Source organism: Mustela erminea, chromosome 12 (genome assembly GCF_009829155.1).
Source record: "Mustela erminea isolate mMusErm1 chromosome 12, mMusErm1.Pri, whole genome shotgun sequence".
NCBI lineage: Eukaryota > Metazoa > Chordata > Mammalia > Carnivora > Mustelidae > Mustela > Mustela erminea.
In genome coordinates, this window is record NC_045625.1 from 1065190 (window position 1) to 1088324 (window position 23135).

Consider the following 23135-nt stretch of genomic DNA (forward strand, 5'->3'; position numbering starts at 1 on the left):
CGGCCTTTCTCTCTCTCCCAGGAACACAAGATGGTGAGCGGCTTCGTGATGGGCTCGGTCGGCCCCGGCCCGGCGTCTATCCGCAGCCATCCTCTTCGGCGCGGGGCTGCGCGGGGCTTCCTCCGCCGTCCCGCGCTAGGGCAGCCCCGCGGGGCCCGGCAGGGAGGCCCCAGGCCGGGTGTCCTGGCGGCTGCCGGGAGTGCGGGCGGGAGGGCCCGGGCGGGGAGTGCAGCGCCGCGGTGCGGGGCTCGCCGCCCCCGGGGGGCCGCCCCGGAGGCCTCGGCTGTCGCCTCCGCGCCCGCCGTGCGCCGGGCTCTTAGGGGCTCGGGCCGTGGGCGGCGTCGCGGGCGGACGGGGCCGCGGGGCGCGCGGGGCGGGGTGCGGAGGGCCGTCGGTCCCCGGGGGCGGCGGCGGCGGCGCGCGGCCCCGGCCCCAGCGCGTTGCGTGTCGCGCAGCCGAAGGGGAAGAAGGCGAAGGGGAAGAAGGTGGCCCCGGCGCCCGCCGTCGTGAAGAAGCAGGAGGCCAAGAAGGTGGTGAACCCGCTGTTCGAGAAGCGGCCCAAGAACTTCGGCATCGGTGGGTGCGCGCGGCGGGGGGCGGGGGCGCGGGGTCCGGGCGGGGGCGCGGGCGGGGGGCGGCGCCGGGCGCAGATGATGTGAGCGGATATTTGCTATCCGAGCCCCGTGACGACGCGCACGCCACCAAGATCGCTGATGCCCCGGCGCGGCGGGCGGCCCCGGCCCGACCCCGGCCCGACCCGGCCCCCGCCCGCGCCCACCGCCCGCGCCCGCCGCCCGCAGGTCAGGACATCCAGCCCAAGCGGGACCTGACGCGCTTCGTCAAGTGGCCGCGCTACATCCGGCTGCAGCGGCAGCGCGCGATCCTCTACAAGCGGCTGAAGGTGCCGCCCGCCATCAACCAGTTCACGCAGGCGCTGGACCGCCAGACGGGTGAGCGCGGGGCGGCCGGGGGGGGGCGGCGGGACGGCCGGGGGGGCGCGGGGACGGCCGGGGGGGCGCGGGACGGCCGGGGGGGCGCGGGACGGCCGGGGGGGGGCGGCGGGACGGCCGGGCGCGCGCGGGGACGGCCGGGGGCGCGCGGGGACGGTCGGGTGAGCGCGGGGCGGCCGGGGGCGCGCGGGGGCGGCGGCCCGCGAGCGCTTGCTGACCCGCCGCGGCCCCGCAGCCACGCAGCTGCTGAAGCTGGCGCACAAGTACCGGCCCGAGACGAAGCAGGAGAAGAAGCAGCGGCTGCTGGCGCGCGCGGAGAAGAAAGCGGCCGGCAAAGGGGACGCCCCCACCAAGCGGCCCCCCGTGCTGCGAGCCGGTGAGGGGCGCGTCCGCGGGGCGGGGCGGGCGTGCGGGGCGGGGCGGGGCGGGGCGGCTGCCGGCCGTGATGCGAGCGTTTCTTCAGCTGGAGCCGCCGTGAAGAGCGAAATCGAGCTTTTTAACCCTGAGCCGCAGCCGCGCCCGGAGCGCAGCCGCGTGGGCGCCGCGGCAGCCCCGCGCCCTGCTCACGGCGCTGTGTCCTAGGGGTGAACACGGTCACCACGCTGGTGGAGAACAAGAAGGCCCAGCTGGTCGTCATCGCGCACGACGTGGACCCCATTGAGGTACGCGGGGTCCCCGCGGCGCTGCCGGGGCGCGGGAGGCTGGTGCGGCGGCCGGCGCGTTGGGCCCAGGCGGGGGGCGCGGATGGAGGGGGAGGACGAGAGCCGCCGCGCCCGAGAGCAGCCGCTGGGGCGCCGGCCCTGCCCCGTTGCCAGAACAGGCCCCGGAGCTAAGGCTGTCTTCCAGCTGGTGGTGTTCCTGCCCGCGCTGTGTCGCAAGATGGGGGTTCCCTACTGCATCATCAAGGGGAAGGCCAGGCTGGGGCGTCTGGTCCACAGGAAGACCTGCACCACGGTGGCTTTCACGCAGGTCAACTCGTGAGTACTCGAGGGGCCCCGCTCCCGGGCAGTCCAGAGGGTCAGTCGCCTCTCCGCAGGGTCATTTAATTCCTAAGGACGAGACACGCTACCTTAAAGGGGTGCGTACGCCTGAGCCTTTGCCAATGATGGTCACGAATTTCTTCACCTGAACGAGCCGTGTGGTTGTGTTTTGTCTGAGGCAAAGGGCTCGGGCTGGGGCGGACCGTGAAGCCCCCCGCTCTCTGGGAAACTGGGGGAGAAGCGAATGACCTCGTTCCCGGCCTTTCTAGGGAAGACAAAGGGGCTCTGGCGAAGCTGGTGGAAGCCATCAGGACCAATTACAACGACCGATACGACGAGGTAAGCCGCAGCGCGGGGCGAGTCGGGAGCGCGGCCCGGCTGCTCCTGGGCAGTCCGGCTGACAGGGACTTGGAGCAGCCCGTGGGAGACCGCGGACGGAGGCCACGCTGACCCCTCTGCCGTTGCAGATCCGCCGCCACTGGGGAGGCAACGTCCTGGGTCCGAAGTCGGTGGCTCGCATCGCCAAGCTGGAAAAGGCAAAGGCTAAGGAACTGGCCACCAAACTGGGCTGAGCGGACGTGGCTTGTTTTTCTGTACATAAAAGTAATAAAAAGTTGCCTTTAGGCCACTGTGAGTTGGCGTTTGGGGTGGATACAGTTGATCGTCTCCCTGTCCGTTTGGGGTGGTGGCAGGTTTCCCAGCCCAGGGTCTGGAGCAGGCCCAGGGCAGGAGGTGGAGACCTGGGGGACACTTGCAAGTCGCCGCAACCTCTCAGTAGCACTCGGCCCTTCAGCGCTGGCCGAGCACAGGTAGGGACGCAGGCAGATGGCGACAGGTGTACCGCGTCGAAGTTTATTTACACCAAGAGTACCTGACCCCGAATAAAAACAAAGCTTGGAAATCAGGGACTGCTGACGCCCGCAGCCCGGCACCCACGCACCGAGCTCACGCGCCCGGAGTCCGGCGTAGGAACTTGTTAAACCACAGGTAGGCTGTCGCGGCACAGAGTCCGTACCTCGGGTGGAGGAGAGAAACCGTCAGCGTGGGCAGGGGAGAGGCAGAGGCCCAGCGGGAGACCAGGACTTACCAGGTGACGATGTACTGCAGGTGCTCGTTCCTCAGAGTGACTCGGGTCTGCCCTCCAATGGGTCCCCCGGGGACTGTGCTCCCTGCAGAGTCCGTGGGCGCAGAGTCCGTGATCACTGCCACCAGCCGTGGGTCCCCCACAGCACACCGGCCAGCTCCCGAGAGCTGTGCAAGCCCGTGACCAGCCCCGTGCTGCTTTCCTTGGTCCCTGCCAGACCTCCCACTCTCCCGCCCCCGCTAACGTGTACCCAGTAGGAGGGAGGCACGTGTCGGGGCAGAGACGAAGGTAGAACCAGGTAATGTGCTCCTCTGGGGTGGGCCGGTCACAACGTACGGAAGTCCGCGTCGATGAAGATGGGGTCTGCGCCTGTGAGCCTGGCCATGGCCTCCAGGTCCCGGTAATGCCAGTGGTTCCTTTCCGGATTGTTCTCTGGGACAAAGGGCTTCCTGGTCTCTGTCAGCCTCACCATCCCAACGAGGTCTACTTCTCCCTGGATCTAGGGAGGAAGAGGAGGTGGCGCTTCAGGGCCTGCGGTTTCTAGGGAGCCTGCTCACAAGGGACGGGGCACACCCTTTACCTGGCCTTTCTGCCGTGTATCGGGATGCACCTTCTTCTTGGGGACAAACCCTCTGTTTACCAGGATGGTGATTCTGCAGTGACAGAAGTATGCTCTTTCAGGTGGGGGAGGGCTCTGGAGTAAAGATCGTCCCCGGTCATCCTTGCGAGCACAAGGATGGTGCCTGGGAAGTTTAAAATGGGAGAGGCCCCCCTTTCCCCGGCCCGGTCTTGATGACCGGACCATCCGCTCCCTAAAGACTCATCTCCAGGGTCCGCAGCCCCCGACCCCGCATCCCTCTGTGCTTCACCCAGCGCAGCGGCCGTGTCCTGATCCCCCCCCCACCCGTGAACAGCAGCAGCTGCCTTGTATACCTGCCTCCAATACCCACTCGGGGTGGCGGAGAGACCCTCCTAGAGCTGGGAGGCTGCTCTAGTTGGTCTTGAAATGCCCCCTTGCTGGACAGGTTGCCCTCCCAACTCCAGGGCAAGCCCGAGGAGTCCCCTGGGAATCCTTCCCTGATGCCACCCCCACCAGGCAGAGCTGTCTCACGAGACCGTTTCTCCGGAGTGGCTGATGTCCTTGGCCTCCCCAGACAGCAGTGACTCCCTACGGAGTTGGCTTGACAATGTGGGAAGTACAGATTCCAAGCTCTCAAGGGATTGAACCTTCCTGGGTATCTTGGGTTTCCCCAAGGCCACTGCGTCCCTGCATGTCCCACTCACCCCAGGTCAGTGCAGTGGAAGGGGGTGATCACATAGGCACCGCTCTCGGGTGAGGAAGAGAGACGGCCGGCCTCCCGGGCCTCTCGGGCCGGGTCCACCATGGTCCGAGGCATCATGTACAGCTCCTTGGAGTGGTCAAAGTGCCCTCTGACCTTCACTGGCCTGTACTCCAGATTTTTCAGTTCCATTGGGCTACGTGGGAGTGGGGAGAAGTGAGGGTGAGGCCAAGCCGGGTTGTACCCTGCACATCACAAACAGCACACACGTCTGCTCGCCTAAAAGGAAAGCTCCATCGACCGTATCTGTCCCTCCAAGACAGTGCCTCAAAATGAGGAGGCAGAGGCAGTAGAGTCATTCGGGCACTCTCAAGATAACGCCCTCAAGTCAGGACACAATGTGAGGGCGCACTCTGCCCTCACCCACCAGGTTAGAAACCTGCTATAGGGGCTGTCAGCACTGGGGGATGCTCAGGTACAACATGTCGGGGAAAAAAGGTAAAACTCCGGATCAGAGATATTTTTCCAAGTATCAAGTATCTCAGGCAGCTTCCCAACGGTGGTCAGGAAGCCCCGTAGGACAACTGGTCCCACCCCGGTCTAAGGGTCAGGATTACAAGCAGAAGCCAGGCCCCGCTGCTGACCTCAAGCCCCAGGCACAGCCACACACTCACTCTGCTGGCAGCGGGATGGGCTCAGCAGCAACTCTGGACTCCAGCTCTGCGATCAGCTTCAGCTTCCACCTTCGACGCTGCACCTGTGGAAGCGGCACAAACGTAGCGGACGGCGACAAGGTCACGCGCCCCGCGCCAGGAGAGCTAGAAGCCAGTCGTTACCTGCCACGTCCCCAGGCCAAAGGCAGTCACAGGAATGAGAAGCAGAAACCAATGGAGGAAGGAGTCCTCTGGCGCTTTCGTGGCAGGTGCCTGGGCTGCAGAGCTGCCCCACCTGCTTGGCCCCCAGGCCAACCCTAGGAGGTTCAGGACAGGGGCACGGGGTCAGAGCCCTCCACGAACAGAACGGGAGCAGCCCGTTCCTCAAGGAGACGCCGCCTCTACTGCTGGGGAGTGGCCAGACCACAGGCTGCGGCCAGCAGCCAGCCTGCGGCACCGTCTGTCCAGCCCGGCTCCTAAACCGGGGCTGGGGAGCCGGTACACTCAGTGGATGTTTGCCGACTGAATACAAGACCCAGGGCTCAGTCCCGGCCGTGCCACCAACCGCCACCCCCGAAAACAGCTCTGCCTTCCTCGCGAGCTGCGGTGAGCTCCACGAGGGCGCGCCCGCGCAGACCCCGGACCCGCTCGGAGAGCCGCTGCAAGAGCACTCCCAGCGGCCTGCTCTCCGGCGCTCGGAGATGCAGACGCCGCGACGCACGCGAGAACACTGCAGCTTCGGAGCGGGGCGGGCCTCGCGGACGGCAAGGCAGGCCCGGAGCCCGCTTCTCCCCGCACAGCGTCCCACGCCGCGGCAGGTGCGCGCGCCCTCCGCAGGCCGCGGGTCCCAGACCCCTCTCGGCCGGGTCCGGCGCTGGGAATCGCGCCCTTCGGGGCAGAGCGCGGGGCGGGCGCGGGGGCCGCTCTTCCCGGGCGCCCGGGGCTCACGCGAGCGAGTCCTCACCTGGGCGCGGGGGCACCGCAAGGACGCTCCTCCGGACCGCGCGGGGCGAAGCCTGCGGAGACGGGGGCAGCGGCCGAGCTCGCGCCAGCCGGGGCGCGGGCCCCCGCGCCCACCCGACACAGCCGCGCGCCGCGCTCCCCGCCCCCGGCGCCGCCGCCCGCAGCCCCAGCCACCGCGCGGCCGCCGCCATGGCCCGCCGGCACTTCCGGCCCGGAGGCATGTGCTTCCGGGTCGCCGCCGAGCCCCGCCCCCGGCGCACGCGGCGCGAGCGCGGCCGGCTTCCGGCTCCGCGAGCCGCCGGGCCATGGCGGAGCTCTCGGCCGACGTGTGCGCCTTCCTGCGCGAGCACCCGAGTCTGCGGCTGGAGCCCGGCGCCCACAAGGTCCGCGGGGCCGCGGGGGAGGCGCGGGCCCCGCCGTGAGCCCTGGGCCCCCCTGACCGCCGCGCCCGCCCTCCGGCCCGCAGGTGAAGTGCGCGCTCACCGGCCACGAGCTGCCCTGCCGCCTGCCCGCGCTCCAGCTCTACACCCGCGGCAAGAAGTACCGGCGGCTGGTCCGCGCCGCCCCGGCCTTCGACTACGCGGAGCTCGAGCCGCACATCGTGCCCAGCACCAAGAACCCGTACGTGCGCGGGGCCGCGGCCGGCGGGTCGCGAGTCGGGGCGGGCGGTGGGTGGCGAGCCCCGACCCCTCCCCGCCGCGTGCGCCCCGCTTCGGGTGGGATAGGCTCCTCCCGGTGCTGTTCGGTGTCCGCCAGGCCGAGGTTGGCCACCCGGGCTTGTCCGCTGCCGAGCGGAGCTGCAGGGCTTGCGCTTTGTCACCCGAGGTTCTGGACGGGGCCAGCCTCGCACACGTAAGGAGAAAGCGGTGGAGCCGGACACGCATGGCGGCAGTGGGCGAGGGCAAGAGGGCGAGGGCGGCTGCTCCGGTTCTTCCCGCGCCTTGCCGGCCTGGTCTCCCACGTGCCTTCGCTGGTCCCCGACGGCGGCCCAGACTGGCCAGGCCTGCGTTCCGGGGGAAGGTGGGGGGGTCGCAGCTGCCCTGGGTCAGCGCTCTGCACCCCCGCTGCAGAGTGGAATCGTTTGGGGAGTTTTTAAGAATCTTGCTGCCGGGGCCACCTCGCAGGCCTCTGCTCTCAGGCTCTGGGGATGTCGTGGATGTCCCCGCCGACCGAGCTTTCCCTGTCCCCAGGCACCAGCTGTTCTGCAGGCTCACCCTGCGGCACATCAACAAGTCCCCAGAGCACGTACTGAGGCACACCCGGGGACGCCGGTACCAGAGAGCTCTGCGAGAATGTGAGTAGCCGCGGGCGGACTCGGCCTGCCTCACTCCACAGGTGTTTGGGGGATGCGTGCCCCCTGAAGGCAGAAGGGTCTCAGTCACCCTTTGGCACCAGCTGGTGGTGCAGTGGGCTCCGAGGTCACTGCAGGCGAGCAAGTGCTGTGAAGGACGTGTGCCACCACGAGGCCCCTGGGGAGGCTGAGTTCCTGGGTGGAGACTTCAGGGACGTGGGGAGTCGAAGCAAAGACTCAGGCAAGGGCAAAGGCAGAGCAACGCTTGGCTGCAGGAGCTCCTAGAGGAGGCCACTGTGCCACCTGCAGGTGGGGTCAGCAGGGTAGGTGAGGACAAGAACACAGGGCCTTGGAGGTCAGGACCACATGAAGGGGGGAGGCATTGAAAGACCCATTGTGTGTCAGGGTCATTGTGGCTCCAAGGGGGGTGGGGTGGGGTGGGGGGAAGAGGGGCCGCTCAGTGCCATGCAGTCAGGTGAGGTGACCGTGGCTGGAGTGACAGGTGTTGGCAGGAAAGATGTACCCAGGGCAGGATCCGTGGGTGAGGGAAGGGAGAAATCAGCTGTGACCCCCAGATTCCTGGCTCGAGACCTGGGGTGGTGTAGGAGAGTGGCCTCGTGGGAAAATGAAACGTTGCCGTTGGCGCGTGGCAGGGAGGGGGACTACTGGCAACAGGGGCAGCCCGCGGATGATGGCGCGCCACTGACACAGAGGTGGCCTTTGCGTTCCTGAAGCCGTGGAGGAGGGGACAGGGCCGGGCCTGAGCGTGGAAGGAGCCCCCGAAGGAGAGAAGCAGCCAGGTGGGGCGGTGTTGGGGGCGGAGGTTTCGAGAGGGGTGGACTTCGCGAATGTTCCTGAAGGGAAGGCGGGGGAGGACCAGATGGGCAGAGTCTGCTGGGTTTGGGCCTGGACACCGGCAGGGTGAAGAAGAGCGGTCTGAAGGCTTTGTTTCCCCAAACATGAGACCGTCTTCACCTAAGGCCAGTATTGAAGGACACTGTGGAGGGTTGAGAGGCAGGGATCCTGCGCCCAGGCAGAGCCTGAGGGCTGCTTGGTGTAGGCGGGAAAGGGAGGGCTGGGTCACCCCAGGAGCAGAACAGTCATCCCGACACTGGAGTGTGTGGCTCCCAGGACCAGAGGCCAGAAGGAGCCAGAGCCTGGCAGCCGGGAAACCTGGCTGGGGATGCAGATGGGAGACACTGGGCGCAGAGGCCAGGAGGCCAGCTGAGACCACAGAGTGGGTGGCAGAGATGAGACAGAGTATAGGACCTTGGAGGTGGGCAAGGGTGTGGTCCCTGAGGGGGCCACACTGGACAGGAGAGCCAGGCCCGCACGGGGCATGTTTCCCAAGTCAGGCCTGTCGAGGCCGTCCTGCTCCTCATCGGGGCTCTGTTTCTATCCACTGCTCTGGGCCATCGGCCCAGGTCCCACTGAGCCCCACCATGCAGTGTGGGGCCCCAGCTGGCATACCAGAGGCTTCCGGGAGCTAGGCTGGGGCTGGGGGTTCAGTGCTCGAGGCCCAGCAACCTCACTCCGCAACCTGCACCCCCGCTGGCCTCCTTCCTCTCCTGGTAGAAACTGGGGGGTACCGGGCTCTGGTGGAGCTTGGCTCCGCACTGGGGGACCGCGGCAAACCCAGAACCAGGCAGCGTGCTGGCCTGTCCCCCAGATGAAAAGTGTCAGAAGCAGGGTGTGGAGTTCGTGCCCGCCTGCCTCTTGCACAAGAGGAGGAGGAGAGAAGACCAGACAGACGGCGCTGGGCCACGTCGTCCGAGAGAGGCCTTCTGGGAACCCGTGTCTAGCGACGACAGCGCAGCCGTGGGAGACAGTGACGACAGCATGACAGACCTGTACCCACGTAAGCGGGGCCGCCCCCACCCCTCCCCGGAGGCGTGGATCCTGGCTGGCTGGTCTGTTCTGAGCTCTCGGCAAGTGGGCTCCAGCCGCCATCCGTCTGTCCGTCCCACCACATCCTCAGGTCCTGGGCCCTGGCTGGCCACTCCCGCCTCAGCCCTGCGCGGTGAACCTCACCTGAAACAGCCCCTCCCCATTCCTTCCAGCCGAGCTGTTCACCAGAAAGGACCTGGCAGGGACGGAGCCTGGGGACAGCACTGAGGACTTTCTGACCGAAGAGGAGGGTGAGGAGCCGAGGGGCGCCTCAGGGATGGGCCCTGGGGACGGAGAAGAGCCGCCACTGGCCCAGGCGCTGGTCTGCAAGCGGAGGAAGGTAAGTGGCCGCTTACCTGGGGCTAGTTTTCTGTTTCCTTAAACGTTAACAAGAACCTTGTTTTTGCAAACGAAAGTAAACAGGAGCTCAGCCGGCTCTGGCCTGCCGAGCACGGGGGCCGCCTCCTGGTTTGTGGCTCTGAGGGCTGCCGAGTGCTGCGGGGAGCCCGGGCCGGGGGGCTCGAGAAGTTCCAGGCCTGCCGTGAGGCTGGGGCCCTGGGGCTGCTGGGGGCAGGCTCACGAGCTAGAACCCTCTGTTCATGTTCCAGAAGCAGTTGAGCTCATCGAAGAAGAAGTTTAGGAGTCATCATCGTAAAGCTAAGAGCTTCAGCTCTTTTAAACAGTCCGGTTCCTAAACGGCCGCAGACAGAGCGCGTGTCGAGCACCGTCGAGAACTCCTCTGCCACCGGCCCTGCGTTCCTCTTCCAACCGCCCGCGGTGTGTCCTCAGCCCCCGAGGTGCCCCAGGGCCTTCTCCCTCCCCGGGGGCTGGGGTCAGTCCCCCGGGCGCCAGGCGCACGCTCCCCACCCCCAGGGAGCAGCAGGGACCCCGAGGGAAGAGCTCGGCCCAGACGTGGCTTCTCGGTGCTCCTAGCGAAGCCCAGAGGGTCTGTCGCGCTCACTCGGCATCCAGGGAGAGGCCTGGCCAGGCCCCGCGCCGGTGGGACACCAGAGGATCACACTGCATACAACAAATGCCATTATTTATTTTGATGTTTCCAAAAATCAAAACGTTTTCAAACACAACTAAGATATAAAATACAGCATAAAATGAGATCTATACCTATTTCCCACATAAAGCAAAAAACTTTTCAGAAATTGTTCTGTCAAAGCCAATTGGTAGATGGTATTTTTTTTCCTCCCTGCAAAGGCGTCCACGTTGTCCCAAGCAGCGGTCTGCTCAAGGCCTGGTGAGCCCAGAGCCTCCAGCACAGAGGGTGACCTCTGACCGTATACCCCAGCCTCCAGGGGTCAACCTGTTTCTACAAACCACTAAAGGCCTCGTGAGCACGGGGCCAAGAGGGACCTGGACCCTGTCAAAAAGGGTGTTGAGGAGGAACAGCCTTGGCTGAGCGGCATTTGAGAGGACTGTTGTGCCGTGCTGATGGGGAAGGGGGTGGACCCAGGGACGGCCCCGCCCAGGTGGAGACCCGGAGTCAGAGCCCCCCTTCCTGTGGGGAGCATCCGAGAGCTGGGAAGTAGAAAAGCCTCTGTCCGTAAACCATTGCTTCATCTTCAAAAGGCCAGAGGGGTGTGCAGGTGGGATGTGGTTCGGAACGTGTGGGGATGGGCCTCCACTGGGGCTGGGGCACGGGCTCAGGTAGGCCCCTGATGGGGTGTGCCACCACGGCCCCCAGGGCTGCAGAGCCAGGCGGGCCTCTGGGAGCTGAAAGCAGGGCAGGTTCCCCGGCTCACCCTGGCTCCTGTGTGGCTGGTAGATGGGGCTCCCGGTCCAGGACTGGCCCCCAGCATCCCCAGGGGTGACCCTCAGGCCTGTACATGGGCGAGTTCGGTCAGCCTGCCCCCGGGAAAGTCGGGGGAGGCACCGAGGTGTCCCACTCGCCCCCTGCGGTGTCGCTCCGGCCCAGCAGGTGGAGAAGAGCTACAAGCGCTCGTACCCCCCAAGAAGAGAAACGCAGTGTAAGGCAATGTTAGAAAACTTTAAATACAGGATTAAGATCCAATCGGTAAGGCATCACAAATCTTAAAAAGTAATTTGGGCTGCATTCAGCATAGCAGATAGACGATCTGAGTAAGCGACAGCCTAGGGAGGGGGTAGGCCGCGGCTGCACAGCCTGGGAAGACCCCTCTAGCTGGGGGAGAACCGTGCGGACGCCCAGCCGCGTTGGAGCTGGGCCCGCGGCCTCAGCGGAGGCTCTGTGCAGAGGTTGGGGTGAGGTAACTGGTCTGAGAGCCCGCTGTGTCGCCGCCCGGCCCCCACGGCTGCCACCGGGCCCACACCCCTCACACGGGAGCCAACCTGCAGGTGTGTGGCCAGGCCAGGGTCAGAGCATGGGTCCCTGTGGGCTCCAGGGGCATCTGAGGATGTGGAGCGCCTCTGTCCCCACCTCGAGCCACTAAAGCTCCTGGGGTGGGGGGGCAGGTTGCCCTTTCAAACATCAGCCCCAGTCTGAGGCGCTTTTCTGACGAGGGACCTTCGCCGTGAACAGTGGCCACACCCACCCGCCCAGGCAGCCTCATTCTTTGGGTCTGGGTCTCAAGGCCGTCACCGGCCCCACGAGTGTTACAGTGCGGGGCAGGGACCACTTGGAGCCATGGGTACAGTTTAAAACTGGGACTTGGTGGGTCTGATGTTGGGCTGGGCCACCCCGAATCCTTTCGTTTTAGTTAAAAACGTAAACTGAAAGCATAATAAGAGGGAGACCGCTCTGAATGATACACAAATGTATCTGCTCACAGTACAGCTGGAAGCCCCCGCCCACAGCCCCGAAGCAAACTAGGACGGGAGGCCATGGCCGTGGCCGAGCCCGCCACTCGCTCCGAGAAGCCGAGACCTTGCCTTGGCAGGGGGAGGGGCGGGGAATACTGCCTGCCAGCCGGCCGGCTCCGACGGTCGGCTACTAGGTTAGGGGTCCAGAGCAAATTTAGCCATCAATTTTCAGGTGTCTGCAAAGAAACTCTCAAAACATCTGTGCCTTTACCAAGGGAGGGGAGAGAGAGGACACGTGAACGCTGGCAGCTTTGTCAATCCGCCCCGAACCAGTCCTCGGTGGCCGCGGGTCTCAGCCAGGCAGGGAGGGGTCTGTTACCACTCCTTCTTCTTCTCGTCCATGGAGACGCCCCCAGGGCCCAGGGCCACCACCAGGAGCAAGCCTCCAATCACCGACATGGTCTGGAAGAAGTCGTACTTCAGGAAGTCGTGCATGGGCTTATAGACAGGAATGGTCCAGAAGGCGTTGAAGTACACGTTGATGGCAAACAGCCAGACGACAAGAGTCAAAGCAGCCAGCTTGGTTTTAAAACCGATGGCCACTAAAATCATCAGAGCTGTGCCCACGATGTTCTGGAGAATCTGCAGAGGTTGGAAGGTAAGAAATCCCCCCAAAAAGGTGAGGAAGAGACATACTCTGTTTTATAATCGGGCAAGTTGCAAGTGCCCTGGTCACTGCGGTCAGGTGTCAGGGTGACGTCACAGAGGGGCGTGCACGCCCCCCCCCCCCCCCCCCCCCGCGGGGGCGGCACAGAGAGAGCAGTGCTCCGAGGCGCAAGCCGTGGGGGCGAGGGTCAAGGTCAGCCTCCAGCCAACCGGCTGTGATCTACGACACACCCAGCTCCAAGCCTGTGGGCCCCCCAAGCTATCCGGGTAGTTCTGCCCCAGAGCACCTTAGAATCGGGCTCCCCCAGCCATGGCACCAGGAGCCCCTCCCGGCCAAGGCACCCAGCGGGCCCTCCAGATGTGCACTGTACGCTCCTGGGGACAAGACAGGCCCTTCTGCTCTGAGGCCGACCCCTGCATGCACACAGCACGCAACGGGAGGAGGGGGTGGCGAGCAGCGCGCCCTCCCGAAGCCCAGGAGACCTGCCCATTCGAGCAAGTGGGACACTTACGGAGAAGAAGCCGGCGTCGAAGTGCAGCAGGGTCAGGAACATGAGCACCAGCAGGACCCGGCCCCCGAGCTGCATGTACTGCCTGGGCGAGCTCTCGCGCATGCTGGGGACGCCCGCGAACATGCTCTTCCCCTCGGAGCGCGACTCCGCCAGCAGCAGCAGCAGGCCTCCTCCCAGGGCCAGATTCCTGTGAACAGACACACCAGGCGGGTCGCTACGGCTCACCGGGCCCGACACGTGCCCGTCGCACCTTGGCGGGAGCGCGGGAAAGGCCCTCGGGTCCCTCTCTCCAAACCAAGTTGGACCAGCTGGGTGACCGCTTCCGCCCGCAAAGGCCCCCCACGGCTCAAGACAGACGCGTCTGTTCTGCCCAACAGGGATAGGAACCTGTTCACACTCGGGCCCCGTCCTAGCCCTGGCTCTAGGGCGACCGGCCTGTGAGCAAGAGCTCACTCGGGGTCTCCTTCCCTCCCACATGAACACAGGCTCAGGCGAGATGGCTTCATCCGGGCCTGGGCTCGGGGGCGGGGAGGGGCACCCCTGCCAACACCCCAACAGACTCTAAGCACACTTGGACCCAAAGACATCCCCTCTGACTGCTGGTTCCGGAGTCCAGAGCCATGAAAAGAAGCTCGCCACGGGGCGCACACGTACCTCATCAGAAACTTCAAGTCCCACAGGATGCTGTAAGCAATGGTCTGGAGGAACAGAGGAGACAGACAGGAGCTGGAGTCAGCATTTCTAAGCCCACTCGGCTTTCTACACGACCGACGGCGGTGTAAGCGCGAGCATAAGATACACCAACGGTCTAGGGCCCCAGGACGGCTCCGAGCTCAGCACCCCGGCTCAGCCGAGCCAGCACCTGCTCCCCCGGAGCCCACGGTGGGCTGGGGCGCTGAGGGTCACACACTACAGGTCGCACAGCTCACACGGCCGGCCGGGCGCTCTTTATGAGGGAAATTGGTGAGACAATGTCTTGGCTGTAGCCAACCCTGTGGTTTGTCCCCCGTCAAAGGAAACTCAGGGAGGCGGCCCGAAGGTGGGTACCCAGAGCCTGGCAGCTTCTCCGGGCACCAGCCTCTCCCGCTCCAACGAGCCTGCTTGGAGGAAATTCCAGTGACTTCTCAGAGAAGAGCAGGCAGTGAGCTCAGGGGGGAGGGACTCTGAGTCCCCCAAGACACCTTTGTGCAGAAGCTCTGCTCCCGCTACCGCGAGGAGGAGCACGCCCGGGCCTCGCCCCCGCGTACCTGCAGCGCTATGATTCCAAAGAGCCCGAAGCAGGCGTACTGCACGAGGTTTCTGCTCAGCACCAGGATGCAGCCGGCTGCAAAGGACGAGGGCAAGGCTCAGCGGCTGCGGCCAGCCCCCCGTGAAGGGCGGCCCCACGAACCACCCCAGGGAAAAGCAACTTCCGGGAAACCAGTGCGAGGCACGGACCACACCCATGTCAACTGGACCTCGCTTAGCAGAGACACCGTTCCAGAAAGTGGTCCCTTGCTCCAGGGAATGGACCCCTTTCCAGAGTGGGCGGGCCCTCGGAAGCTGCTGTGGAGAGCTCCAGGACGGGCTGAAAAGGCCCCTCTCCTGCCCCGCAAGGTACCGGGGGAGGGGCTGCCACCAGAAGAGAGTGGTCAGGAGCAGAAGACCTGAGGCCCCCGGGAGCTGCTCTCCAGCCTAAGGCTCTCCCCTGCCCGTGGTCCTTCCCTGGCCCTCCCCCTGGGCTCCGACCCCTCTGCTCCTCTCCGGCCCACCCAGATCGCCCAGGTCTCCAAGCGGCCCAGAGCACCCGCCCCGAGGCGCGCTGCCAGGCAGGCAGGGAGAGCGCCGGCCGCCCGCGCAGACCCTCAGTGTGTGTCCCCCACCGGCCCCGGGGCTCACCCGCCCGCACACGCGCCTGCATCCCCGCACTGCCGCCCGCGCCGGGGGGCCACTCACTCAGCTGTCCCAGCAGGTTGAGGAGCACGAAGGCCGAGGCCAGCGCGTAGCCACAGCCCCACGTGGTGTCGATGTAGTCGCGCTGCTCGCCCCACTGGAACCACATGCGGACGCCGTCCTCCAGGAACGTGCTGATCAGGCAGAGGCGCGCCACGTGCGGCAGGTACTGCTTCGTGACCCGCAGGAACTGTGGGCCACAGAAAGCCCGCTAAGGCGGCTGTGGGCCGGACACCGGACCCGCCCCAGGCGCAGGGCCCCTCAGCACCTCTCTCAGCACTGCCCTGTGGGTCTGGGCAGGCCATCGGCCTGTCTGGCTCAGACCCCCGGGGTGACGGCCACCGCGCCCTCCTGGGGTGCCCTGTTGTCTCGGCACCCGTGTCCAACGGTCGACAAAACGAGGGACGGCCACAAGACATGCGGTCTGCATTCTCAGGCAAGGGCCTCCGTGAATTAGGATACCTCGTGATAAGCGGTGCGCGGGGCGTCTGCCCACCTGTGCCCCCGGGCACGTGCACAGAGCCCTTCTCTGTCATGGGCCGTCCTGCCCCGAAGGGTGGGGAGTGGCGTCCCAGGCCCCTGCCCGCCGCTCCAGCTGCAACAACCAAAACTGCCTCCGGCCACGTCCCCTGGCGGGACAAACGGGCAACCTGAATTCCCCGGAGGGGGAGGGGCTCGCTCAGCACCGCACCTACCGCCGCCGCCTGCTGGTCACACACAGCTGAGCGCGGCCCCCGCACCCCAGTGACGCTCAGGCCCCCTGTAGACGGAAGCGCACTCTTGAGATGACAGGCCGCTGACGTGACAGCCAGGGTCCCGGGCCTAGAGGGCCTCTAGGGTGACCCAGTGGTAAGCTCCCATGTCTACATGTGGCCAGGACCTGCAGAGCGAGTGGGAGCGCCCACGGGGGGCTGGTGCGACTCACGGCTCCACGGCCCTGAGTGTCCCACAAAGACGCTGACAAACGGACGGACGACTGTGTCAACAGCAGCGAAATTCAAGTTCGGAAACTCGGTGGCAAACATCAAGGAGAGAAAAAACAGGTTTAGGACTTCCTCCTGCCCTGGGGGGCCACGAGCAAAGGCACAGTGAGGAAACAAATACACGACCTGAATGGGGGCACCAGTGTCCCTCGGGTCCCAACTGCCACTTTCTCTTTCCAACCTCGAGAAGAAGTGCAAAGAGAAACCCTACAACCCAGGGTGACCGCGGCCGTTTGCGGAAGACCAGGACCCGCCCACGGGAGTGATGTGTCAGGCAGCAGGTCCAAAGGGCATCTGTGGGTCTGACCCCACAGAGGGACGGTCACATGAACGTCACCGTCCCCCTTAGAGCTGATGAAAACTTACTGACTGGCACCAGGGAAAGTATATCTGGTTTCCAAGAGCCTCTCTTAATTGTTGGCATTTTGAAAAGCTGCTTTCCAGTTCTAGACACAGCTGACGCTCCGGGCCGGGGGGCAGGAGCCTCCGGCCGCTCCCGTGAGCCTTCAGCGGGCACACTTGGGCTGGGTCAGCAGAGGAGCCTCCCCTCCCCCGCCGCCTGGGCCACAGCAGACAGGCTCACCTGGGAGGGAGGGAGCAGGAGAAGGAGCTTCCAGCCGGCCAGCCCTTCTCCGCACCCCTCCTGAGCTGGACTGAGCCCCAGGGTGGCGCTTCTGCACCCGCCTGCTCAGCCCTTGACCACAGAGGTCACGGTGAGAGACAAGACACGCCTGGGCCATCGACCAGCCACATCTGCGAAGCCGAGGCTGGGCCCGTGCCCTGTGCGGCCGCGGACGAGCCCCATCTGTTTGGAGGCGGGGACCGGTTCTGCTGTCCCCCCAAAGTGAGGACGGCTGTTGCTAAGCCTTTCCAACTTGAGTGAGCAGAGGAGAAAAGGAGGAAGAAGAACCTCGTTTGGAAAGAGAGGCCTCGAACACCCCCGTGAACTCGGGGGTCTCTGCAGCGCGTACGACGTACGGACAGTCGGCAGCCACACGCCCCGATGTCAGGCCAGTGGGGCACAGGGACAGCCGACGCCACCAACCCTGCCCTTTCCGCTTCAGGGGCCCAGATGCTTTCCTAAGGCCCAGCAAGTCACCGGTGGACTCACCCCCCGTGTAGTCCGCGGAGACACAGGGGTGGAGCCGTGGCGGGACTCCAGGGCAGGCGGACCCCAAAAGGCAGACAGACATCAGGGGGTGCTGGGCTGCCTCCGAGCTGGAGCTGAAAGCTGCTCCCGTGCTCCCCAATGAGGACAAAGGAGCCCGCGCCCCTGGGCTTCGTTCGGAGCCCTCACCGTCAGGCAGCCCCACTGAGCACACGCACTGCTCCGTGGCAATGGCCCAAGAGACACAGGCAGTGTTTAAAAGCCTCCGAGAGGAGTCTGTACCCCTAATTTGAGTGTCTGGGTCAAGAGGATTACAAAGCAACAGAGAGACTCCTCCCTTCCCCACGAGACGTACTGAGGAGACGCTCTGAGCTTGGGGGGAAAAATGCCAAAATTCAGGTTATCTCTGCTGTGAACTAAGCACCTATCTGGTTTTCAAAGTCAGGTGGTCGAGGCTTTGAGCCGACTGTTTTTAAGTCACACTGCTCCAGAATCTCCCTTTTTTTTAAAAAATATTTTATGGATCTGATAGAGTGTGTGTGCCCAAGCAGGGGAGCGGCAGGCAGAGAGAGAAGCGGAAGCAGGTGCGACTGCTGGGCCACCCAGGCCCCGGAACATCGGCTTTTTTCTCCCGTGTTCAGTCCGAACAGGTGCTTATGAGGCTGGCTGGTTTAAAAAGGTTCTGGAGGGGCGCCTGGGTGGCTCAGTCGGTTAAGCATCAACCTTCGGCTCAGATCCTGGTCTCAGGGTCCTGGGATGGAGCCCCGCGTCAGGCTCCCTGCTCTGGGGGGAGTCGGCTTCTCCCTCTGCCCCTCCGCCCTGCTCATGCTGCGTGCTCTCTCTCTCTCTCTCTCTCATAAATAAAAAAAATCTTAAAAAAAAAAAAAAGAAAAAAACCTATGCTTAAACACGAGGTCAGACCCAGTTTGGGGCACCCGGGTGGCTCAGTCAATTAAGCGTCTGCCTTTGGCTCAGGTCATGATCTCGTGATCTCAGGGACTGAAGCCCGCAATGGGCTCCCTGCTTCTCCCTCTGCCTGCCGCTCCCCCTGCTTGTGCATTCCCTCTATCGAATAAATAAATAAAAATCATTTTTAAAAAGGGTTTAAAAAATAAACACGAGGCCAGACCCAATTTTACGGATTCCCTGAATGTGTGTCGGTCACAGCGGTTCAGACTTGGCCGCTGAATCCGCATCATGCATCTGTGGACAGCATCCCCTTGACAGATCAGGGAAGAGCCCGAGTCAGGCACCCGGCAGCGCCCAAGAGCCCAGCGTGGTCCCTGTCCGGTGTGCGCACAGCACCAGCGTCCAACACGCCTACACGCCCTGCAGAGCGCTGCCACTGACGGGAGCAGGTCGTGGCCAGAGAGCTGGATGGGGAGACTGAGCAGGGACAGACCGCCCCCCTTCCCCGAGGCCGGCCACCCTGCCAGGCTTCTCACAGGCATCTCCAAGAACCCCACCGCCAAGCACGATCTGGTTCGGAGCAGGGAGCACCGGAGGCGCTTGGGCGAGACGGAGAGCGAGACTCACTGACGAGGGCTCCAGTTCTGGAGGGGGTTTCAGAAACATACCCCACCTGCGGCCTAACTCGTGGTCACAGCCCGCAGCCTGCGGCACAGAGAACGGGCTGTCTCCGGAGTCAGGACGGAAGGGACTGGAGGGGCACAGGGCGCAATTCCTGGTGGGGAACTCAGAGGAGGTAGAAGAGGACGAGCCGCGCCTTCTGACCGGCGGGGAGCGGGGCCGCCCTTCTCACGGACCACCTCAGGCCCACGCCTCCCCGGTGACTCGGACTCGTGGCTGGTGACTTCCCACGCGTCAGGCTGAGTCAGGCTGAAGCAAGAGTTCAGGGGCTCACACGTGTCCATCCGCCGTGACCTCAGAGCTGCTCAGAGCTGCCCGTGACCTCAGAGCAGGCCTCCCAGCTGCTGTCTGCGGGTTCCTGCCGCACCTCCAGGAACAAGTGTCAGCAGGCCCTGGTGTGTACCAAAACCCCACGTGACCCAGCGCCCACGCTTAGGAGCAGCGACAGGGCCCACGGAGCAGAACGGAACTGTGCCTCGTTCTCCAGGAGGCGCCTCGCTAACCGCATGCCCCCCCGTCTCACCCTGCTCCCCAGAAGAGGCAGGGCGGCTCTCCTCACCTCCGAGGACGGGCAAGCGGGAAGCATGAGCCCCCCGTGCCCTCCCTTACTCCTGACGGCGTGAGGCAGGAGGCCCCGGGAGGGAGGGGACGCAGCGCCGAGGAACGAGGTACTCAGAAGCCACCACCGGCCCGGAGCCTTACTCACACCCAGCGGCCATCCGCACAGCTGACCCAGAGCCCTAACACCTGTGCCCTTCGCGCACCCCGGCCCTGTTCTGTCAGGCCATCCTTGCTGCCCAAGGCTTGACCACAGGCCAAGGGGAGCACCTGGGGGTCAGAGCTCCCAGGACTGGCTCACTCATGCCAAAGACAGGTAACCAAGAGCCCCCAGGAGACCAAGGCTCCACTCAGCTTATCTGTCACCTTGGTGATGAGCTGCCAGGCCGCACCCGTTAGGTGCTAATTCTCCTGCTGACCGGAGCAGAAGAGCTCCGGGGTCACGAGGTGCTGAATGGCGGCGAGCGACACAGACGTCACTCCGGACTGCTGAGCTCACTGCTCTCCGGCTCCTTCCAGCCTGGTCTCAGATGGCTTCTGGATGCCTCGCATCTGCAGAGGGCACGCTCAGCATTTTTCCTAGAGCCTGGCTTCCTGGGAGCCGGTCACTGTCCCTGGCTGCCCGGGGTGAGGAGCTTGATGCCAGGAGTGCGGCTCTCCAGGGGCCTGCCAGCCAGAACTAACCGAACAGCTGACCCTGTGCTCTCCCCTCTGTGGGCCGGAAGGAAAGGGTGCGGGCCAGCCAGGAGGCCAGGAGCCCAGCCTTCGGTACTGAGAGCTTGAGCCCACTGCGAGCCGTGCAAGACCACCCTCCCCGCTGCTGCAGGTGTAGACGCTGTGGGCAGCCTCGCTCACTTCCAGACGGGAACAGTGCTACACACGGATGGCCTGGCCCAGAGTGAGTGTCTTGGTCTTCTGGTCCTAAGTACTGCGGGAAACACAGGCCTTTTTAGGTTCCCTCTCACTAGCCCAGACTTTCAGGCCAAACTCTGTCACTTGATTTGTGCTTTTGTTTTCTGAAGGCCGGGTGAGAACGTGGGTGCATCACGTTACCTGATCGGTGCCTTCCGTATTTCCCCATTCCTTTCGAATGAAATCGTTTTCATTTCTAAAAGCCTGGACTCAAGCACCTTTATCATTGGCCGCTTTGTTTTAATAGTAGCGGATCAACGCGAAAAACAAAAACGCCGGCAGCTCGGCCAGGTTTTGTCCACGGGAAGCTGTGACCTGGGATCTGCGCTCGGATCTGCCCACATCCTGCGTCGAGCCTGCCTGTGGCAGCAGAGGCTCCTGACTTTGGTTTTGAAGTTTTGAAGACTTTGGTTTTGCCCTCCCAAGTCACCCGCAAGGGGGCACGGAGATGTCTTCGGACATCTGCTGCCACCGCTCGGGAGGGCCCCAGCACGGAGAAGCCGACCGTGGGAGCCCGCGCGGCCTGACGCCCACAGCCCTGGGCCGCTCCGGGAGCCAGGTGTGACGGCGCGTGGCCTCTGATGAGGCCAGTCCTTCTCCCTGCTTTTGTGCCAGAAGAGCACCAGGCCGCAAAAGCTTGTCCTGTGTAGCACAGGGCAGACCCCAGCAGGCCCTGCCTTCCTTCCCAGCAGAAACATGGCGCAGGGAGACCCTGGGTCCCCTTCAAGGGCCTTTCCGGTTCCAAGATTCTGCTTCTTCCATTTCAAATAAAACGCATGGAGAAAAAGAAGAAAAGATTACATAAAGAGATTTTTAACTTTCTTTTTTCTGTAGGAAAGTTTATCATCTGATCGTTGGCAGCAGCTGGTTAGAGACATTTTAGCTAGATTCGGTTATGAAATGCACTTGCAAAATCAGGGTTCTCCAGGCTGAAGAGCGAGTGTACAGAGCTCCCACGGCGCCCTCGGCTGAAAGGAGCCATCTTCTTCGGGAGTTGCTACTTGGGGAAATGAAATCGGGCCACGAAAACCGTGTCAGTGAAAACCGACAGGAGAGGAAGGCCTGCTCGGCTCTTGAGAGCGCTCGGGGAGTGGTTTTTGCGAAGGATACAGTTTTTACACTGTCTGTACACACAGAACCCTGACCTCAGGGAAAACTGTTTCTTCAAACTGATACACTCTTTTTGTGCCCCAAACTGGTCTTCAGACAGCAGCGCACAGGAAAGTGGTGGAAGCAGACCACACTAGAAGACTCGGCCCTCGGGGGAACAGCGGAAAGCCCGCTCAGCCGCTCCTGACCCGAAACACCTTTATCTCTTCTAGAATCACACAAACCCACGCGAGCCTTCCAATAAGCTTACGCCTCGGCGTTCGATGACTCAACACGACCTCCATAAAAATTAAAAACTTAACCTCACTACTGTTTCCTCTGGCAAAAACCGCAAACGCATCAAGGGAACCAAGGAACGAAATGGCAACTGGGCGAGACCCGGGTCGGCCTGGCAGGGATGAGGCTGTTGACCCACAGACCCAACGGGATACTTTCACAAGGGAAAGGGACACTACACAGTCGAAAGCTTAACCGAGAGAGGGTGGCAGCGCTGTCCTTCCCCCTCTCTGACTCGGTCCATCCGGCGTGCGTCCACTGCCTGCTCCCGCCTCCCTGCTGCTCAGGAGGCCGCCGGTACACTCTGGGAGGGAAAGCCAACCCCGGAAGACGGGCTTCCCCCCTCCCGGGTCTGCGTGCAGATAGGGACCCATTCAATCCGGTCCCAGGGCAGAGTCCAAACAGGGAGGGAAAACGCGGGGAGGGTCAGAGGGACCCCACGAGCCCAACACATCTGGGCTTCGAAGAGCAAAGAGGAAAGTGCCGAGACTGTCTCTAGCGGGGCACACACCAGGGCGCCCCCTCTCTCCGGGAGGGCCCCCCAGGCCTCCAGGCGGACCAGCCCCCGCTCAGGACCGGAGCTCCCCACCCCGCCCCCTAGGAGCGCCGGTGAACCGGGAAGCGCGCAGGGACCACCCCGACGGTTCAGAAGGGAAAGGACGCTCCGGGTCGCCAGACTTGGCCCAAACCAGCGGCGCTCCCAGGACCCCAGGACCCCGGGCTCCCTTCTCAGGAGGGGGCGAGGCAGCCCCTCCACGCCCCTCTTCTTCTGGGAGCGCCCGGGCCGCGTTCGGGGGGCGAGGCTCGCCGACCCGGGCGCCGACGCACGGCCCGAGAACACACCCAGAGTCCCGGCGGGGAGGCGGCGGCCAGGGCGGGCCGGGCCGGGAGGCCGGGCCGGGGGAGTCCCGAGCCGGGAAGCGCGACGAGCCCGGGAGGGAATGCCCCGGTTGGGGGAGGGGGAGCGATCCCCCGGCGGGGTCGGGGGCGGAGGCGGGGGGGGGGGGCGCGGCGGGGACGCGGCCCAGATCTCGGGGCCGCCCTCCGGGGTCGGGGCCGGCTCTGCGGGCGGCCGAGGGCTCGGGACCCGAGGGGAGGGCGGGCGGCGGGGGTCGGGGGGCCCCGCGGAGGGCGGCTCGGGGCGGGGGCCGGGGGCGGGAGGCCCGGCCGGGCTGCAGGCCGCACCTGGTCGGCGAAGTCCTCGGCCGTGCCCATCAGGTCGTTCTGGCCCATGGCGGCGGCGGGAGGCTCGGCTCGCTCAGCTCGCTCGCTCCCTCGGCGCTCGGCCCGTCGGCGCCCGCGCCCGCTGCGGCCTCCACAGGAAGTGCCCGGCGGCCGGCCTCGCTCCTCGTCCGCGGCTCCAGCGGCTGCCACGTAGGCCAAGCCTTAAAGGGGCCGCGCCACCCGGCCCGCCCCGGCCGCGCCTTAAAGGGGCCGCGCGCCGCCCGCCGCCGCCCCGCCCGCCGCGCTCGAGGCTCCGCCCGCCGCGCTCCGACCCCGCCCGCCGGCCCGGCCCGGCCCCGCCCCGCCCCGCCCCGCCCGGCCCCGCCCGCCGCGCTCGCAGGCCCCGCCCGCCGCGCTCGCAGGCCCCGCCCGCCGCGCTCGCAGGCCCCGCCCGCCGCGCTCGCAGGCCCCGCCCACCCTCCGCAGGCCCCGCCCGTGGCGCGCTC

General features: G+C 65.0%; 4 protein-coding genes and 2 non-coding genes across 9 annotated transcripts; 4 read left to right on the forward strand and 2 right to left on the reverse strand.

Annotated features, from left to right (window-relative positions):
• Positions 1 to 11: 11 nt before the first annotated feature.
• RPL7A (ribosomal protein L7a) lies at positions 12 to 2552 on the forward strand. Its single transcript, XM_032307863.1, has 8 exons — positions 12 to 33; positions 456 to 576; positions 801 to 950; positions 1186 to 1326; positions 1533 to 1612; positions 1797 to 1927; positions 2200 to 2269; positions 2398 to 2552. The coding sequence occupies exons 1-8, from the start codon at positions 31 to 33 to the stop codon at positions 2500 to 2502; spliced, it is 801 nt and encodes a 266-aa protein (XP_032163754.1). The 5' UTR covers positions 12 to 30; the 3' UTR covers positions 2503 to 2552.
• LOC116571249 lies at positions 646 to 718 on the forward strand. The gene has a single exon (XR_004277807.1). It is a non-coding gene; the product is annotated as a small nucleolar RNA SNORD24 (small nucleolar RNA).
• Positions 1388 to 1461, forward strand: LOC116571247. Its single transcript, XR_004277805.1, has one exon. It is a non-coding gene; the product is annotated as a small nucleolar RNA SNORD36 (small nucleolar RNA).
• Positions 2553 to 2760: 208 nt separating the features above from the next.
• LOC116570580 (surfeit locus protein 1) lies at positions 2761 to 6134 on the reverse strand. 2 transcript variants are annotated; one of them, XM_032307856.1, is made up of 8 exons: positions 5912 to 6134; positions 5131 to 5264; positions 4969 to 5051; positions 4299 to 4490; positions 3595 to 3667; positions 3351 to 3513; positions 3018 to 3099; positions 2761 to 2945 (listed from the first exon to the last, which is right to left on the reverse strand). In XM_032307856.1, exons 1-8 carry the CDS (start codon positions 6129 to 6131, stop codon positions 2876 to 2878), a joined length of 1017 nt encoding a protein of 338 aa, XP_032163747.1. In that variant the 5' UTR covers positions 6132 to 6134; the 3' UTR covers positions 2761 to 2875. The 2 variants fall into 2 exon arrangements, with proteins under 2 accessions (XP_032163747.1, XP_032163748.1); XM_032307857.1 differs by lacking the exon at positions 5131 to 5264 and having other exon boundaries at positions 5912 to 6025.
• A 26-nt stretch (positions 6135 to 6160) lies between these two features.
• Positions 6161 to 10241, forward strand: SURF2 (surfeit 2). Of its 2 annotated transcripts, XM_032307864.1 has the most exons (6): positions 6167 to 6293; positions 6377 to 6531; positions 7101 to 7204; positions 8871 to 9059; positions 9262 to 9428; positions 9697 to 10241. In XM_032307864.1, the coding sequence occupies exons 1-6, from the start codon at positions 6216 to 6218 to the stop codon at positions 9781 to 9783; spliced, it is 780 nt and encodes a 259-aa protein (XP_032163755.1). In that variant the 5' UTR covers positions 6167 to 6215; the 3' UTR covers positions 9784 to 10241. The 2 variants fall into 2 exon arrangements, with proteins under 2 accessions (XP_032163756.1, XP_032163755.1); XM_032307865.1 differs by lacking the exon at positions 9697 to 10241 and having other exon boundaries at positions 6161 to 6293; positions 9180 to 9422.
• SURF4 (surfeit 4) lies at positions 10114 to 22869 on the reverse strand. 2 transcript variants are annotated; one of them, XM_032307858.1, is made up of 6 exons: positions 22651 to 22869; positions 14932 to 15118; positions 14244 to 14320; positions 13651 to 13694; positions 12997 to 13183; positions 10114 to 12460 (listed from the first exon to the last, which is right to left on the reverse strand). In XM_032307858.1, exons 1-6 carry the CDS (start codon positions 22696 to 22698, stop codon positions 12194 to 12196), a joined length of 810 nt encoding a protein of 269 aa, XP_032163749.1. In that variant the 5' UTR covers positions 22699 to 22869; the 3' UTR covers positions 10114 to 12193. The 2 variants fall into 2 exon arrangements, with proteins under 2 accessions (XP_032163749.1, XP_032163751.1); XM_032307860.1 differs by lacking the exons at positions 14244 to 14320; positions 22651 to 22869 and having other exon boundaries at positions 14932 to 14955.
• Positions 22870 to 23135: the final 266 nt, after the last annotated feature.